Source organism: Theropithecus gelada, chromosome 3, assembly GCF_003255815.1.
Source record: "Theropithecus gelada isolate Dixy chromosome 3, Tgel_1.0, whole genome shotgun sequence".
Classification (NCBI taxonomy): domain Eukaryota; kingdom Metazoa; phylum Chordata; class Mammalia; order Primates; family Cercopithecidae; genus Theropithecus; species Theropithecus gelada.
The window spans coordinates 90,921,290-90,936,827 of NC_037670.1; the positions used below are offsets into that span (position 1 = coordinate 90,921,290).

The following is a 15,538-nucleotide window of genomic DNA, read 5'->3' on the forward strand; positions in this document are numbered from 1 at the left end:
CATACTGTGACTGGCTCATTTGAGTTAGGATAATATCCTCAAGGTTCATCCATGTTGTAGCATGTATGAGAAATTTGTTCATTTTTAAGGCAAAAGAATATTCAACCACATGGATATACATTTGATCAATCTATTCATCCCCTGATGGACACTTGGGTTGCTTCCACCTTTTGACTATTGTAAAGAACGCTATTATGAATTTGGGTGTTTGGATATCTCCTAGAGACCCTCATTTGATTCTTTTGAATAAACAGCTATAAGTGGAATTGCTTGATCATATGGTCATTCTATTTGTAATTTTTCTGAGGAACTGCTACACTGTTTTCCACAGTGGCTGTACCATTTTGCATTTCCACCAAAAGATTCTAATGTCTCCACGTCATCACCAACACTTGTTATTATTTTTTTTATAGTAGCCATTCTAATGGGTGTGAGGTGATATCTCATTGTGGTTTTGATTAGGATTTCCCTAAAAATTTGTAATGTTGAGTATTTTTTCATATGTTTGTTGGTCTTTTTTTTTGAGACAAACTTTCATTCTGTCATCCAGCCTGAAGTGCAGTGGAGTAATCATGGCTCATTGCAACCTCAGCCTCCTGATCCTAAACAATACTCCCACCTCAGCCTCTTGGGTAGCTGAGACCACAGGCATGTGTCATCACACTTGGCTAATTTTTAAATTTTTTTGTAGACCCAAGGTTTCTCTGTGTTGCCCAGGCTTGTTGACTATTTTTATAACATCTTTGGAGAAATGTCCACTTACGTCCTTATCCTATTTTAAAATCTGGTTATTTGCTTTTTTTTTTTTTTTTGGTTCCATGTACTTTTGGGATGCCCTTTGGTCATCTGTTCTTCCTTTAAGTATTACTCTTGATATTTATTACTCTCGTTCATGCCTTGGTGATAATGGCATCGTATGGATTGCTATATCTCTCTATATAAATATAAATTTGAAAAATATATCTATCTATATAAATAGCTGTCAATATACAAATATTTATTTATTTTTGGATGATAGGGACCAGAGACCACAGATTAATTCACCTTGAAGTATGTATATTTGAGTGAAAGTAAAATCCTACAATGACAGATATATACAGTAAACATTGGTAAGAAGGCATTAATGAAGGACAGCTTGAATATGTCTTATCTGAAATGGTTGGGGCCAGAAGTGTTTCATATTTTGGATTTTTTCAGATTTTTGAATATTTGCATGTACATAATGAGATATCTTGGGGATGGAACCCAAGTTTAAACACAAAAGCATTTATAGGTTGGGCTTGGTGGTTCATGCCTATAATCCCAGCACTTTGGGAGGCTGAGGCAGGTGGATCACCTGAGGTCAGGAGTTTGTTACCAGCCTGCCAACAGGGTGAAACTTCATCTCTACTAAAAATACAAAATTTAGCCAGGCATGGTGGTGGGTGCCTGTAGTCCCAGTTACTCAAAGGGCTGGGACAGGAGAATTGCTTCAACCTGGGAGGTGGAGGTTGCAGTGAGCCGAGGTCGCGCCACTACATTCCAGTCTGGATGACAGAGTGAGACTCTATCTCAAAAAACAAAACAAAATGAAAAAACAAAATTCATTTATGTTTCATATACACCTTATACACATAGCCTGAAGTTAATTTTATACAATATTTTAAATAATTTTGTGCAAGAAGTGCTTGAGGTCAGGTGTAGAATTTTCCACTCGTGGCATCTCGTCAGTATTCAAAAAATTTCGTATTTTGGAGCATTCTGGTTTTTGGATTAGGATGCTCAATCTGTACTAACCTGATATTTACACTTTTTTTGTTTTTGAGATGGAGTCTCACTCTGTCGCTGAAGCTGGAGTGCAGTAGGGCGATCTCAGCTCACTACAAGCTACGCTATTCTCCTGCCTCAGCCTCCTGAGTAGCTGAGACTACAGGCGTCCACCACCACGCCCGGCTAATTTTTGTATTTTTAGTAGAGATGGGGTTTCACCATGTTAGCCAAGATGGTCTCAATCTCCTGACCTTGTGATCCGCCCTCCTAGGCCTCCCAAAGTGCTGGGATTACAGGCATGAGCCACCATGCCCAGCCGATATTTACACTTTTTTAAAATCAGTTTTTCATTTACACACAATAAAATGTGCCTATTATATGTACAGTTTGATGAGTCTTGACAAATAGATATATTCTAATAACTGTAGCAACCAAGATATAGAACCTTTCTACTTACATCACCAGAAAAAGTTCTCACGTGCCTATTTACAGCCAATTTCCACCACCATCCCCAGCCCCAGTCAATTACTGACCTGCCTCTGTCACTGTAGAATAATTTTGCCTTTTCAATAATTTCACAGAAATAGCATCATATGGTATATACTCCTTGGTATCTGGCTGCTTTTCAACATAATGTTTTGGTGACACATCCATGTTGTTGTGTACACCAACAATTCATACCTTTATGTTTTGAGTGATAGCCCACTGTGGGAACATGCAAAATCTGCATAACTATTAATGTGCCAGTCCTTTGGGTTGTTTTCAGACTTTGACTTTTATGAATAAAGTGTCTCTGAACATTTGTTAACAAGCTGTTTGTAGGCATACATTTTTATTTCTCTTAGGTAAATGCCTGGAGTAAAAGTGTGAGATCATATTTTGTAACCGTATATTTACCTTTATAAGAAATTGCCAAACTGTTTTCCAAAGTGGTTTATTGTGTTTCCTCCAGCAATGTGAGAGAGTTGTGGTACCATATCTGTGTTACACTTGCTATTAACAGTCTTCTAAACTTGTAGCCCCCCGCATTATGCTTTTATTTTGAATTTTTCTGATGCCTGATGAGCATTTTTAATGTGCTTGTGGATAATTCATATGTGTTACATGTCTGTTCAACTCTTATTACTGAGTTGTACAAGTTCTTTATATATCCTGATACAAATTCTTTGTTTTATATGTATGTATTGAGAATATTGTCTTTGCTTGTCTGTGGCTTACCTTTTCATCTTCATACCTTTTGAAAACCATAAACTTTTAAGTTTGATAAGGTTCAATTTATTAATTTTTTATTTTTTATTGTGTCCTAAGAAACCTTTACCTAACCCAAAGTCCAAAGCTTTTCTCTTATTTTTTTTCCTAGAAAATGTATAGCTTAATCAATTCATTTTGAATTTTTTATATGGTATAACAATTTGAGGTTTATTTTATGTCATGTGGATATCCAATTGTCCTAGCACCATTTGTTGTAAAAACTAGCCTTTCCTCATTGAATTGTCTTGGCACCCCTACTGAAAATCAACTGACCATGCATTTGTGGGTGTACTTCCGGATTCTCTAATCTGTTCCACAGATCTATGCATTTTTCTTCAGGCCAGTACTACAACATCTTGATTTGTGTAGATATGTCTTTTCATTTTTTGAGACAGAGTCTTACTCTGTTGCCCAGGCTGGAGTGCAGTGGCACAATCTCATCTCACTGCAAGCTCCGCCTGACAGGTTCACGCCATTCTCTTGCCTCAGCCTCCCGAGTAGCTGGGACCACAGGCATCCGCCACCATGCCCAGCTAATTTTTTGTATTTTTAGTAGAGACGGGGTTTCACCGTGTTAGCCAGGATGGTCTCAATCTCGTGACCTCATGATCCACCCGCCTCAGCCTCCCAAAGTGCTGCGATTACAGGCGTGAGCCAATGCGCCTGTTCACAGATACAAGTCTTAAAAACAGAAATTATAAGTCTTCCAACACTGTTTTTTTCTTTTTCAAAATTATTTAGCTATTTTAAGTCCTTTAAATTTTCACACAAATTTTTAGGATAAGCTTGCCAATTTCTACCAAAAGGAAAAAGGAAATGTCTTCTGGTGTTTTGACTGGGACTGAATTGAGTCTATCAGTTTGGAGCGAACTGACATCTTAATATTGAGCATTCCAACTGATAAACATGGTGTATCTATTTAGTTAAGCCTTCTTTAATTTTTCTCAACAATATTTTGTAGTTTTTAGAATACAAACCTTACATATATTTTAATAAAATTATTCCTAACAAGTTTCATGGCTTTGGAAGCCACTGTAAACAGTGCTAAGATACTGATTTTATTTTCCACTTGTTTCTCATGTATAGAAATACAAGGTACTTTGTATATCGACCTTATATCCTGCAACCTTGCTAAAAATTCACTTCTTAGTCCTAGCAGGGTTTCGGTGAGTTTCTTGGGAGTTTCTATATACATAATCAGGTCATCTGTGAAAATATAGAGTTTTCCTTCTTCTTTTAAATATCTTGCCTTCTATTGTCTTATTGTACCAACTGTAACTTCCAGTGCAGTGTTGAATAGATGTGCTGAGAGAAAGATATCTTTGACTTGTTCCTGATTTTAGGGAAAAGCATTTCATTTTCAACATTAAGTATAATCTTAGGTGTAGATTTTTTCTAGATGCATTTTATCATGTTGAGAAGTCACCATCTATTCATTAGTTGAGAGTTGGTTGTTGTTGTTTTTAACTAATTTCTTGAAATTTTTCAAGTTCTTTGCATCAATTAAAATGACCATATGAGCTTTTTTTCTTTTATTCTGTTAACTGATTAATTACACTTCGTGATTCTTGAATGTTAAACCAATTTGATTCTTGGCATACATTCCACTTGGTCATAATATGTTGTGCTTTTTGTATATGGTTGGATTCAATTTGTCAACATTTTCTGGAGGAGTTTACCAACAATGTTTCCAAGGGGGACTGCCCAGTATTTTTCTTTTATTGTAATGCCTTAGTGTAGTTTTGGAATTTGGCTAATACTGAGCTGACACTGATGATTTAGTTTTATCCTTCTCCTCATACACAGTTACTCTCAAACTCCAACCACACTGTGCTTGTTAAAAGTTTTGCATACTAGTTCTGTACTCTTAGGAAACCTGCTAGTTATGCTCGATCCTTTCCTCTTTATTATTGCCCATAACCAGTCCATCTCCAAGAGCCAATGATTCCAGGTTCAAATCATATCTCAGGTCTGTTCATGTATCTCTGAGTCTTTTGTCATCACATCAGTTAACTGCTTGAAATCTTCCAATGGCTTCTTGTTGCACCCAGAATATAATCCCCAGATCCCACACACAGTGGTCTACAAAATTCTGTGTGATCAAGTCTTTCCCACCTCTCTAGATTCATTTCTTGCTACCTTTCCCCTAGCTCATTACCCTCCAACCACAGAAATTCACTCACTACCTGGAATCCCTGAATTCTTTCATCTCACACATTCCTGTTTTCTCCAAATGCTCTTTACATAGCTAAATCCTACTTATCCTTCAGAAATAAATGTTACTTCCTCTGGGAGGTCTTCCCTGAGCCCCCAGTAAAGCAGCCTCTCCACCTCTATCATTCTCTCTTACAGTACTTTCTACTTTTATAAACTGATGTGTGTTCATAAAGGTGGAACTATATCTATGTGTACATATATATCTATATGTATCTATATATAGATATAGCTCCACCCTTATGTTTTTTCCAAAACTATATACTCAAGAGACAAACATCTGACATGATGATTGATCATAATAAACATTTGTCTAAAAATGGATGAACAGATGAACAGAATGAATGAGCACTGCCCAGCAGGCAGCAGCATGATACAAGGTATGGAGCATGGGCTTTGGAAACAGTTACAGGTTGAAATGCTGGCTCTTAACAATAACAGATATAATTTATTGGGCAATGTATTTAAAGTCTGAAAATGTCATCCTTATTTTTTTAATGGGGATGATATTATATTCTTTATTGAGATGTAACAGGGATAAAGAATGAGCCAAACTATAAAAATGCCTTGCATGTAATAGTGACTTAATAAATAGTTGTTCTTATTATTTTTCTTTCTTTAGCAAAGAAATATAAGCATTCTCTTTCCAAGACACATTTTCACAAAGACAAAATAGAAGCCTCAAGAAAAATTCTCTTAAATTTAAGAGTCGGCTGGCCAGGCGCTGTGGCTCACACCTGTAATCCCAGCACTTTGGGAGGCCGAGGTGGGCGGATCACGAGGTTAGGAGATCAAGACCATCCCGGCTAACATGGTGAAACTCCGTCTCTACTAAAAATACAAAAAAATTAGCCAGGCATGGTGGCGGGCGCCTGCAGTCCCAGCTACTAGAGAGGTTGAGGCAGGAGAATGGCATGAACCCAGGAGGCAGAGCTTGTAGTGAGCCAAGATCGCACCACTGCCCTCTAGCCTGGGCAACAAAGGGAGACTCAATCTAAAAAAAAAAAAAAAAAGTAAGAGTCTGCTCAGGAGCAATACACCAATATAATATGATACCATATCCATAGTTTAATTACCTCAAAGTCTTACTGAAAATTATAAATGAAAATTCCTGAGAATGAGGATTTTGCTTTTGTTATTTTGTTAACCAGATCCTCATGACTTCTTACTGGGTATACACTGATTGCTTAAAAATACATTCTGGCCACGCGCAGTGGTTCACACCTGTACTCTCAGCACTTTGGGAGGCCGAAGCAGGGGGGATCACTTGAGGCCAGGAGTTCAAGACCAGCCTGGGCAACGTGGCAAAACCCTGTCTCTACTAAAAATACAAAAATTAGCCCGGTGTGGTGGCGCACTCCTGTAGTCCCAGCTACTCAGGTGACCGAGGCATGACAATTGCTTGAACATGGGAGGCAGAGGCTGCAATGATCATGCCACTGCACTCCAGCCTGGCGACAGGGTGAGACTCTGTCTCAATAATAATAATAATAATAGTTATTATTATTAATAAAATAAATTCCAAATTTCCAGAAACAAATTGAACTCCTAAAGTTTTCCATGTTTCTTAGCTTATTCAGCATTACCTTCAAAGAGAACTGGTAGATGGGGTTGATTTTTTGGAGGTCATTAATAACAAAATAAAGAAGAGATGCTCTTGCTGCCACTGGTCTGTAACATTCTCGGGCCTCGTTGATTTTTCTTTCATTTTCTTTGGCTTCAATCACCTATGGTGGGATCAAACAAAATAAGTAACTTATTTACTCTTCATATTCTCTACACATATCCAAGGAACGGAAGACATACCTGAAATGAAAAATTATGAGTATTAAAATAGATAACATGCATGGCATCCATGTGCATGAGCTTTTCTAAAATGTTTACATTCATATTTTAAAATAATTTTTAAATAAACTGAGTTTCAGTGAGAATGGACATAACTCTAGTGGTTTTCTAGGTTACAGATTAAACAAACCTAGTTGTTTTCGGTTCTACAGAATTTGTTTCTGAGTAATGTCACCTTTCTGCTTCCTCTCTCTCTTTCAAGGCTTAATAACCCAGTTATATCACCTCCTAGGGATGGCTCTTAAAAGTCTGCTGGGTCAATTCAATGCCAATAACTTTATTAGGCAACAAGGCATACAAAAGCAGTCAAGGTGAATAATATATCCGGTAACTATGCTTACTAAAAAGCCTTAATATAAAGACTCTCATGCCTAATTCTAACTTTGCACTGAATCATCCATATGTCCATATATTTCCATTTAGTTTATCTTTATGTATTAGCCTCTGGGCACATTCAGAGAGATAATTAAAAAAGAAAAACCACCACCATCATCAACCAATATATTCAGTTTTACCCAAGGCTCAAATATCTATTTATTTTATCCAGGACTACCGCTGGTCCCACAGGATACAGTATTTTCCCCAACCTTCTCTACAGACTTGACTCATAATATTTGTGTATAAAAGGAAATAAAATGTAGGGCAGAGAAGGAAGTCACTACATGGTGATATATGAAGAAGACAGGAAGACACATTTTAAGAGACAATTAGAAGTTAACTTCAAAGCTAAGTTAATTTACTTAATTGTTCTAACTTTACCATCTTAGGAGCTGCCTAATATTCACTTACTTGAAAAGATAGAGAAATTTGGGATTCCATTTCCTCACTTAATTTAAGACATATATATAGGATGTGTAGTGACACAGCTTCTGCTGGGCAATTAATAGATTACTTAGTAATAAGGGTATTCCAGAAAGCAAATAAGGGTCTAATTCACACTGAAATGATGGAATTTTAAGGGTTAACGGTCATTTGTGAAAGCCCAAAGTGCACATCACACATAAGGCATATTGGGACCCATGCTGGACGTTAGCAGGAAGCCTATTTCATAAAAATTTCTACTGGCTTTTAGGAAATGTCATTTTTCCAGGGGTGAATAGTGCATTTGAGTACAGCAGGAGACTATCATTTGCTCAGTATCCTGCCACGGCAGGCCAGTAAACAAAACTTCCACTCTAAGAATTTCTTTAAAATGTCCGACAGCTTGGAGAATCTGCAGAGAAGCTGTAGGATATAAGTTTGGTAGAGCCGGATGCTAAGGCTTTTCAGATTTTCAGCCATAGAAGCCAGCAGGCCTCAACTTTCTTTACATTTGATCACCCAGGAAAAATAGTAGCTGGACAGTGTCTGATTTGAATGAGATCTCTATGGAATTAGGAGAAGCACACATTCAACCATCTCCATCTCCATTTAGAATCCCACACAGTCCATTGCAGCTTATTAAATCACCTGAATTCCACACAGGGGTCCTCTTAGAGGAATTACCAAGTCTGATTACACTGCCCGCCCCATGTGTCTCATTCAAACAGACCATTAGAATCTGCCAGGTATCCTCTGCCCTTCCTACCTTGTGCTCTATCTCTGCCGCGGTGGCCTTTGTTGCCTCCAAGCTCTCTACTAGTTTGGTGTCATCCAGAAAGCTTCCCTCTGCTGCAGAAAGGCGCAAAAGGAGGTCGTCTTCCAGATACTTGAGCTCAATCTTAAAATCATTTTGGTGCTTTGTCAATACCAACTAATACAAACCAAGAAAAGTGTGAAAAATGGTGGTTAAGTACATTTATTTTTTATTTATTTATTTATTTTTTTGAGAGGAAGTCTCGCTCTGTTACCCAGGCTGGAGTGCAGTGGTATAATCTTGGCTCACTGCAACCTCTGCCTCCCAGGTTCAAGCGATTCTCCTGCCTCAGCCTCCTGAGTAGCTGAGATTACAGGCACCTGCCACCACATCCAGCTATATTTTTGTACTTTAGTATAGACGGGGTTTCACCATGTTGGTCAAGCTGGTCTCGAACTCCTGAACTCAAATGATCCACCCACCTCGGCCTCCCAAAGTGCTGGGATTGCAGGCGTCAGCCACCGCGCCTGGACAAGTACATATTTTTAAAGCAGAGTTTCCTTAATCACAAATTTCACGAAATCAGTATATAATAAAACACCCTTAACATTGAAACCATACCAATCATAATTTTTAGAAATTCTTTAAAAAACTTCAGAAAGTATGTTAAGATCTAGTTGCACTCCAGGGCGCCGAGTATAAACACTTACAATAATTTAACATCATGAACCATAGGAAGAATCTGTTTAAGAAAACATCAGAAACTTCTGGTTTCTGCTCAGATGTATAAAGGCTTAGAAGTCTCATTTCCATTCTCAAAATAGGAAAAACACTCATCAACAATTCTTCTTACATGCATCAGAAAACTGAGGTCACAGGGCAAATTGCCATCCTAAAAATAGGCAAACAGAATCACAACTTCTCAGGAACACTGACATGGTAATTGGCTAATTGCTGAAGGTAGAACTTGAGTTAAAACTTCAGTGGGGCCCAGTCTTTGGAGTCTCTACACTTCTTTGAGTTTTACCTCCAGGAAACGCCATCAGGTTCTTACAGTGAAGGTCAGATAAAATCTACACCCGCTCTGGGCTCAGGATAGGAAAAGTAACCATTATGGCATAAGCTCAGAGGCAAAGTAATTATTTTAAATATGTCCAGAGCTTTCTGTTCTCCTTAACAAAATCCTGCCCACAAAGGAAACTACTTGGTCAGTGTCTAATATGACCTAGATGTATTAGTCTCTTCTCAAATTGCGATAAAGGATTTCCTGAGACTGGGTAATTTATAAAGAAAAGAGGTTTATTGATTCATAGTTCCACATAGCTAGGGAGGCATCAGGAAACATAATCATGGCGGAAGGGAAGCAAACATGTCCTTCTTTCCTTGGCAGCAGGAGAAAGAAGTGCCCAGCAAAGGGGAAAAGCCCCTTATAAAACCATCAGATCTCATGAGAACTCACTTACTATCACAAGAACAGCATGGAGGAAACCAACCCCATGATTCAGTTACCTCCCACTGGGTCCCTGCCACAACATATGGGGATTATGGGAACTACAAGTCAAGATGAGATTTGGGTGATATCATAGCCAAACCATATCTCTGGGGAAGGGCAGACTTCCTGTCCTTTAAAAAAGGCTAAGTAAGTCTTCTGAAGGTCACATTCCAGTGATTCAGGGCTCCTAAAAAACCCTGAGATTTAATGATAAGATAAAAGAATGCTTCCCGTCCGTAATACCTTACCAACACATTGACAGACTCCAGTATAATATCAGTGGATTATAACTGAGAGATTTGCCAAATCAGTTTTTAGGGAAACCTAAAGACAACAAAGGAGACAAAAAAAAGGACACTAGATAAAACTGAAGTCTACAATACGAGCAGCTACAATGAACATGAAACACAGCCTTAACTCCTAGCCCTAGAAACATAAAACCTCACACTAAAATGGTATTTACTTTTGTGACAATTATCTAATACACCATGTCTGGCTTTCAACAAATAAGTACAAGGTGTACTAAAAAGCAAAAAACAGAACAAAACAAAAAGAAAACAAAAGACAAACCAGAAGAGAAAACGCAAACCTCAGCACGAGACTCAGATGTGGCAGAAATTTTGGAATTATCAGACTGGGAGTTAAAAGTAACTACTTAATGTGCTAAGAGCTTTACTGGAAAAGTGAACACCATGAAAGATCACATGGGCAATATAAGTAGAGATAGAAACTCGATGAATAAAAAGGAAATGCTAGAAATAAAAAACAATGTAACAAAAATGAAGAATTTTTTTGTTTTTTGAGACAGAGTCTCACTCTGTCACTCAGGCTGGAGTGCAGTGGCATAATCTTGGCTGGGTCTTGATCTCCTGACCTTGTGATCCACCCACCTCGGCTTCCCAAAGTGCTGGCATTACAGACATGAGCCACTGTGCCTGGTCGAAGAATGTTTTTGATGGGCTCATGAGTAAATTAGACACAGTGACAAAAATCAGTATGCTTAGACATGTCAGTAGATACTTGAAAAGAAAAAAAGAATAAAAATTAAAAAGGAAAGAATATCCAAGAACTGTGAGATGCTTACAAGGAGAAGAAAGAAAAAAATGAGCAGAAGAAAGATTGGAAATAATGGTAGCTAAAAAGTCTTCAAAATTAATGAAAGATACCAAACCATAGATCCAGGACACCCACAGCACGTTAAGCAGGATAAATGCCAAAAAATCAACTCCTAGGCATTTAATATTCAAACTGTGTATCAAAGACAACGAAAAAATCTTGAAGGAGTCCACATGAAATAAATTACCTTACCTATGAAGGAACAAAGATAAGAATTACATGGAATTTCTCTTGAGAAACTATGCAAAAAGGAGAGTTGAGTAAAATATTTAAAATGTTTAAGGAAAAAAATTAACAAATAATTTTGTATCTTGTAAAATTATCCTTCAAAAGTAAAGCAGTAATAAAAGCTTTCTTAGACAAACAAGACTGAGGGATTTTATTGTTAATAGACCTGACTTACCAGAAATGTTAAAAACAAAAATTCTTCATAGAGAAGAAAAATGACATAGGTCAGAAATTCACATCTATGTAAAGAATGAAAGAGTACTAGCGAAGGAGTAAATGAAGATAAAATAAGTTAGTTTACTAATTGAGCTGTCTTTTCAAAACAGTAATAACAGCAATATAGTCAGTGATTATAACTTATGGAGAAGTGAAATGAATGACAGCAATGTTATAAAGGATGAGAGGAAGGAAATGAGAATAGTCTCATTTTACCTGCATTGGTAATGCAGTATTTTTTACCTGCATTACCAATGAGGCAGTAGTGTTATTTGAAAATGGAGTTAGAGGCTGGGCACGGTGGCTCATGCCTGTAATCCCAGCAGTTTGGAAGGGTGAGACGGGTGGATCACCTGAGGTCAGGATTTTGAGACTAGCCTGACCAACATGGCGAAAAACCATCTCTACTGAAAATACAAAATTAGCTGGGCATGGTGGTACATGCCTGTAATCCCAGCTACTCGGGAGGCTGACGCCGCAGAATTGTTTGAACCGGGGAGGCAGAGGTTGCAGTGAGCTGAGATTGTGCCATTGCACTCCAGCCGGGGCAATAAGAGCAAAACTTCATCTCAGAGAAAAAGAAGAAAGAAAAAAAAGAAAATTGAGTTAGATTAGTTGTAAATGTATACTTCAAATGCTAAGGTAACCACTAACATTTTTTTAAAAAAGAAATACAATTTATATTGTACTTATATATAGCAATATATTTTATTAAGAGAAGATACACTAGAATCATATAAAATGCTTAATTAAAACCAAAGGAGGCAGAAGAAGAGGAAAAGAAAAATATTACAAATACAAAATACATATATTTATATTGTAATATATAAAGATTACAGCAATATATACATATATATAGAGTGCATGAGAGTGAGCATGCAATATATATAGCTAAGACAGAAGAGACACTGGAATAATAGAAAGTGCTCATTTAAAACCAAAGATGGCAGAAAAAGAGAAAAAGACAAAAAAAAAAAAACTAGTGAGAAACAAGTATAATGAATAAAAACCAATAAAATATGGTAGATATTGATCTAATTACAGCAACAATCTCTTTAAATGTGAATTATATTGACATAGTGGATAAAAAACAAGACCTAACTATCTACTGTCTATAAAATCCACTTTAAATATAAAAATTAAAAGGAGAGAGAGAGAGATGCAGAAAAATATATCATGCTAACACTAATCAAAAGAGAGTTGGGGTGGTTATATTAATTTAAGACAAAGTAGTTATCAGAATAAGAAAAATTATTGAGAACAAAGAAGTGCATTACGTAATAAAGGGGTCTACTCTCCATGAAAGCATAACAATCTTTAATGTGTATGCACCTAACAACAGAGTGTCAAAATACACAAGGCAAAAACTAAGAGTTGCAAGGAGAAATAAACAAGGCCACAATTATAGCTGGACAATTCAAAACCCTTATATCATAACTGACAGATCCAGCAGGCAAAAAATCAGCAAGGATGTAGCTGAACTGTGCAACATCATCAATCATCTGGATTGAATGTCACTGACTACTTCATCCACCTACAGAAGAATATACATTTTTCTCAAGCTCACATGGAACATTCACGAAGATGAACCAAATAATACACCAAAAAGGCTTAAAAGAATAGAAATCATACAAAGTATGTTCCAGACCACAACAAAATTAAATAAGAAATCAGTAACGGAAAGCTTAAAATTCAAAAATATTTGGAGATTAAATGACACACTTTAAAATAACACATGGGTCAAAGAAGAAGTCTCAAGAGAAACTTAAAAATATTTTGAAAGAAATGCAAACAAAAATACAACATATCAAAATTTGTGAGATGCAGAAAAAGCAGTGGTTAAAGGGAAATTTATAGCATTGAATGCATATATTAGAAAAGTACAGAAGAAAACCTAAAGGTATTTATCTAAGCTTTTACCTTAGAAAATTAGATAAAGGAGCAATGTAAATCTAAAGCAAGCTTATGAATACATAATAAAAATCAGAGCAGAAGTCAGTAATATTTTAACCAGAAAATCAATAAAATCCAAAGCTGATTATTTGAAAGGATCAACAGAATGTATAATTTTCTAGCCAGGCTAGCCAAGAGAAAAGAGAAGGCACCAATTAATGGTATGAGAAATGAAAGAGGGGCATAAATACCAATTCCATGAACATTAAAGGATAATAAAAGAATCTTATAAACCATTACATGCTTACAAATTTGATAACTTAGATGAAGTGAACTGATACTTTGGAGGGCAGAATCTACCAAAAACACATACATAATCTGAAAAGGCCTATATGTATTAAATGAATTAATAATCTTTCAAAACAGAAAGCACCAGGTCCAGATGATTCCACTGGAAGAAAAGAGTTAAGGGGGAAATAGTATCAATTCTCTACAATTTTTCTCTAGAAAACAGAAGCAGAAAGAAGACTTCCTATCTCATTCTATAAGGCAAATGTTACTCTAAGACCAAAACCAGATAAACCCACTACAGGAAAAAACAAAAAAACTACAGACCAGTATCTCTGATGAGCATAGATGTGAACATCCTCAAAAAATTAGCAAATCAAATCCAACAATGTACAAAAATAACGACACACCACGACCAAGTGGGATTTATTCCAGGTATGCAAGTCTGGTTCAAAAGTGAAGTAATGATCTATAACAAGCTAAAGAAGAAAAAATGTAGTCATATCAATCGATATAGAAAAAACATTTGATAAAATTTAACAGTAATTTAATGATAAAAACTCTCAGCAAATTAGAAATAGAGGGGAACTTTCTTGATAAAGAACATCTAAAAGAAAAGAATCATAGCTAACACTGTACTTAATGGTGAGAAGCTAGAAGTTTTTGCCCTAAGATCAGGAATGAGGCAAGGTTCCACTCCTATTCAATGTTGTACTAGAAGTCCTAACTAATACAGTAAGACAAGAAAAGGAAATAAAAGGTATACGGAATGGGAAGGAAGAAACAAAAAATTGTCTTTGTTCACACATGACATGATAATCTATGTGGAAAATCCCAAAGTATCAACATAAGGCCTCTTGCAACTAATAAGCAGGTAGAGCACATTTGCAGGATACAGATTAATATACAAAAGCCATTGCTCTTCTATACACCAGCTTTGAACAATTGGAATTTGAAATTTAAAACACAATGCCATTCACATTAGTACCAAAAAACTGAAAAATTTAGGTACAGATTTCACAAAGTATGTTGAAGATCTGTCTGGAGGAGTAAAAAACTCTGATGAAAGAAATCAAAGATCTAAACAATGGAGAGATATTGCATGTTCATGAATAGGAAGTCTCAGGATTGTTAAGCCATTCATTATTCCTTTCTGAAATTCAGCACAGTATTATTCAAAATACTTGTACATTATTTTGTAGATATTGAAAATTTGATAATAAAGTTTATATTTAAAAGCATAAGATCCAGAATCATCAAAAATATACAGAAAAACAAAGTCAGAGAATTGACACTACTTGGCTTCCAGACTATCAAGCTACAGTAATCAAGGTGGTGTGATATTGATGAAAGGATAGACAAACAGATCAATGGAATGAAATAGAGAACCCAGAAATATGAACAGATCCACAGAAATATGGCCAACTGATGTTTAACAAGGATCAAAGGCAATTTAAGGGAGAAAATATGGTCTTTTCAACAAATGGTGCTGGGAAAACTAGATATCTACATGCAAAAGAATGAAGGTGTACCCCTACCTCACACCATGTACAAAAATTAACTCAAAATGTACAACGGAGCTAAATGTAAGCACTAAAACTACACAGCTCCTAAGAGAAAACATACATCTTCATGAACTATCAGTTAATGATTTCTTAGATATGATACCAAAAACACAAGCAAGAAAAAAT

General features: G+C 36.3%; 1 protein-coding gene across 1 annotated transcript in view; it reads right to left on the reverse strand.

The window, feature by feature from the left end:
• The window catches only part of DNAH11 (dynein axonemal heavy chain 11), a 372,079-nt gene that overhangs the window by 39,665 nt on the left and 316,876 nt on the right, over positions 1-15,538 (reverse strand). Inside the window, exons 67-68 of the mRNA XM_025379290.1 lie at positions 8,627-8,791; positions 6,801-6,941 (exon numbers count right to left, since the gene is read on the reverse strand). Of these exons, the coding sequence (XP_025235075.1) occupies positions 6,801-6,941; positions 8,627-8,791 (306 nt within the window). The remainder of the gene's footprint in view (positions 1-6,800; positions 6,942-8,626; positions 8,792-15,538) is intronic.